This window comes from Lycium barbarum, chromosome 2, assembly GCF_019175385.1.
Source record: "Lycium barbarum isolate Lr01 chromosome 2, ASM1917538v2, whole genome shotgun sequence".
NCBI lineage: Eukaryota > Viridiplantae > Streptophyta > Magnoliopsida > Solanales > Solanaceae > Lycium > Lycium barbarum.
In genome coordinates, this window is record NC_083338.1 from 114997307 (window position 1) to 115000981 (window position 3675).

The 3675-nt window shown below is 33.7% G+C and overlaps 1 protein-coding gene across 1 annotated transcript; it reads left to right on the plus strand.

Moving 5' to 3' along the window:
• LOC132626832 (monothiol glutaredoxin-S3-like) lies at positions 1–832 on the plus strand. Its single transcript, XM_060341839.1, has one exon. The coding sequence runs from the start codon at positions 168–170 to the stop codon at positions 474–476; it is 309 nt and encodes a 102-aa protein (XP_060197822.1). The 5' UTR covers positions 1–167; the 3' UTR covers positions 477–832.
• Positions 833–3675: the final 2843 nt, after the last annotated feature.

Consider the following 3675-nt stretch of genomic DNA (forward strand, 5'->3'; position numbering starts at 1 on the left):
TTTCCTCACCTCAAAACTCATCAACATCCCTACACATAAACTACAAGTCATCACTAAAGTTCAACCAACATATCCACATCATTATCCTTAACCTTTCATATTATTTTCTTCACTTTAAAACCCTAAATACAACACATACATTCTTGAATTATTATCAAATAGTACATATGGAGAGGGTAAGCAGAATGGTGGCTGAAAAGCCAGTAGTGATCTTCAGCAAGAATTCTTGTTGCATGAGCCACACTATTAAGTCTCTCTTTTGTGACCTTGGTGTTCACCCTGCAGTTCATGAGCTTGATGAGATGCAAAGAGGACGAGAAATCGAAGCAGTCCTATCGAGACTCGGTTGTAACCCTACAGTTCCAGCAGTATTCATCGGTGGTGAACTTATTGGTGGTGAAAATGAAGTCATGAGTCTTCATCTTAAACGCTCTTTAAAGCCAATGCTTAAAAGGGCTGGAGCTCTATGGGTTTAATTAATTAATTAATTACTAAATATATGTATTCAACCTCAATAATAACAATAACAATAATAATGCGATGTTTTTTTTGTTGCGGAAGAATAATATAAGCTAGAAGTGGACATTAATTAGTTACTTTTAGCAACAAAAAAAAAAAAAAAGAAGAAGAAGAAGAAGAAGAGTGCGTTTGTGTACATGTAAAACGAGTGAGAGTGCGTAGCCTAGTGCTGAAATTTTCTTTAGCTAATTACGTACTATATAAGTAGGGAGTATTAAATAATGTGTTCACTTAGCTTCTAGTAGCCCGGCTTCTCTTTTTGTTATGTAAGCTGTGATCTCTTTTGCGAATAAAAAATCTCTGTTTTCATATATATGCATAACAGATTATAAACAGTGGCTTCTACTTATTGCTCTGCCTAATTAATTCTGAATTGATTTTTAATTTCTCTCACTAATTTCAACACATAGCTGTAATTAATGTGCTTATAGATCGAAAACTTGTAGTACATTATATTGGTGATCTTTTTACTCTCTAAGTATCCTTTTTCTTTTCCTTTTCTTTGACGCTCATCATTAATTTAATTGAAGGGAAGATAGATGCGGTGACTCATTAAAATGCAGTTTTTAATTAACTTGTTTTAAATAGTTATTAAGATAGATAAAATAAAAATAATTTTTATTATCAATATATATAATTTGAATCTATAGTCATATATTGCATCATGAGAACTTGAGAAGCAACGAGTTCAAATAAAATTGAGCAACATGAAGTTTTTTCCTTGCAGAATCTAAATTAAAGGAAATTACTTGCCACCAATAGTAGGTCTACTATGATAAAAGAGAATCTACATATGTGAATGGTTGCATGCATGCAAGCTATACTATTGAGTGGCTTCAGGCAAAAGATTAACGTCTAGAAAGATATATTAACATAATATATAGTTAAGGAAATTCATGATGTCAACGAAATGATAATCTAGAGTAATCGAAAAACATTTTAAATATTTCCATGTTGATAATCACTAGCAAAGGTATAGCAACTTACGACAGATATAAATTACATTATCTTAAAAATAATTGTATTGTTGATAATTATTACTATTGTATTATTGTTGTTATTTAAATATTTGTTTCGTTTAAACTGAATGCAACTGTAGTCATGCATGAGACGAGAGAAATATATGGAATTCATAGATGAAGGTAATAAAAGGAATATTAGTGCTGTTTGCCATAGTTTCAAGGAATTTAAGTCACTTTCCTCCTTGTGACAATTGCAGCAATATAACGATGTTATGTGCTTCATTTAGAGAATGAAATATATATGAATTAGATTATATTCCATCTTTTCTTTTTTCTCTTTTTCTGCAATGATGCTCACACTTAAATATAAATTAAAAAAAAAAAATAGAGATGGAATGCGTAGAAAAGGTACATGTAATATTGGGATAAATAAGAACGAAGCTAATGCTTGTGATTAGATAAAATGGTTATGAGTACACTGTATTGTGAATCGCGCCAATCAGATACTCACCCGATTGCCTTGGGAATCGCGCCACCCATCCCCTCAAGTCATAAACACCAAGATAAACTACGGGAAGTGTATTTTGGAAGAAAAGATTTAAAAAGTACTATAAAAGACCAAGCGGGTTGTTACACTTCATTTTTTATTGTAGCCATACTTGGCCTAGTTTCTATGATTAGTAGCAGTATCCAAAGTAAGAGGAGTACCAACAGAGATAAGTGTTGCTTCACATAGTACCAAGTATGTAAATGAAATATTAAACTTGGTAACAGCACCCAAGCTGGAGCAATAGGGATATCCTCTTTCGGTGTGAAATCAGGCGACCATTTCTGAAGTCACATTTGCATCTCATCGATCTCGATTACCATGCAGAACCAAATATTTGTGAACTCTTCCTTATTTGCAAGATCAATCAAGGCGTTAAAGTTATCATAAACGCCCTATTTTTTACGAGCCTTTAACATATAACACCTCGTATCTCTAAACTAAGCCGCGTCTATGACTCAGGGATCCCGGAAACCAAAAAAATAAGAGTTTAAGTCAAAAAACCAGATTCAATTCTACGGGTGGCACACGACGGCCAGAGGGACTGATCGATGGCCCGTCAGAATGCACTGTCCCTAGGAACCTCGTTTTGAAAACTCTCTGGACTTTCTCAGACTACTAACAATACGGTCGAATAGACGGACCGTTAACACGTCGACAGACCGTCAATGATGCACCGTAAAAAATCAGACTCAGATCGTCAAAGCAACTCGACCGACCGTTAAATGCACCATCAATCCTCCCGGACAACAAACAGTATAAATACGATACTTCATTCTAGAAAATCAATTTTCACAATTCTCAAGCCGTAGCACGAAGGTTTTCTTCTCCCATCAATCCAAAACATCAAGATAAGCCCTTCCAAGTCAATTCTAACATGTATTCATGTAATCTAACAAGGGTTCATCATTCCTAATCCATGGTTTTCAAGAAAACCCATCTCAAGGTTCAAAGTTTAAGCTTTTGGAATTCTATTACAAGTTTTGGAGCGTTTACATGTATGTAGGGTTTCTATCTACGTGGGGAACATCATTGTTCTTCCCCACGCCATGTTTCTTCCATGATTATACGAAGTTCAGGCAAAACTAGGGTTCTATACATGTTTATGATAACCCTAAGCTCATGTGCCATGATATACCATGTTTGTATTGATAATTCGTTATTGTATTCTTGATATTCCATTTTGGTTATTGAGAATCTGTCTGTAATTCATAAAACCCCATACTTTGCACTCCATGGGTTCTTAAATACAAGATATGAACTTTGACGTATATTTCATGAAATTCTACATGCATCCATGTTTTATACAACTTGTACTATGTACTTATATCCATGTTATATTATACTCATGAAATCATGTTTGCAAGCCATGTTTATGAATCAAGTTTACAAGTCATGAATACAATTCATGCTATACAGACCATTAGCCTAAATGCCACCTATATCCATGATCATGTTTTGGGAGTAGTATAGTGTTATACCCCGTATATTTATACGTCAAATTATTCGCAAGCAAGTCGAATCAAGTTAAAGGCGGAATTATTTTCGGACACGAAATAGAAATCTTTAATTTTTTTTAATTTTAATTAAAACATAAATTGTTTATAAATTTTATTGGTATAAAGATATTATTGGAGATTAGGGGTA

Coding starts and splice junctions, on each gene's coding strand:
- LOC132626832 (XM_060341839.1), top strand. CDS start 168: ATGGAGAGGGTAAGCAGAATGGTGGCTGAAAAGCCAGTAGTGATCTTC.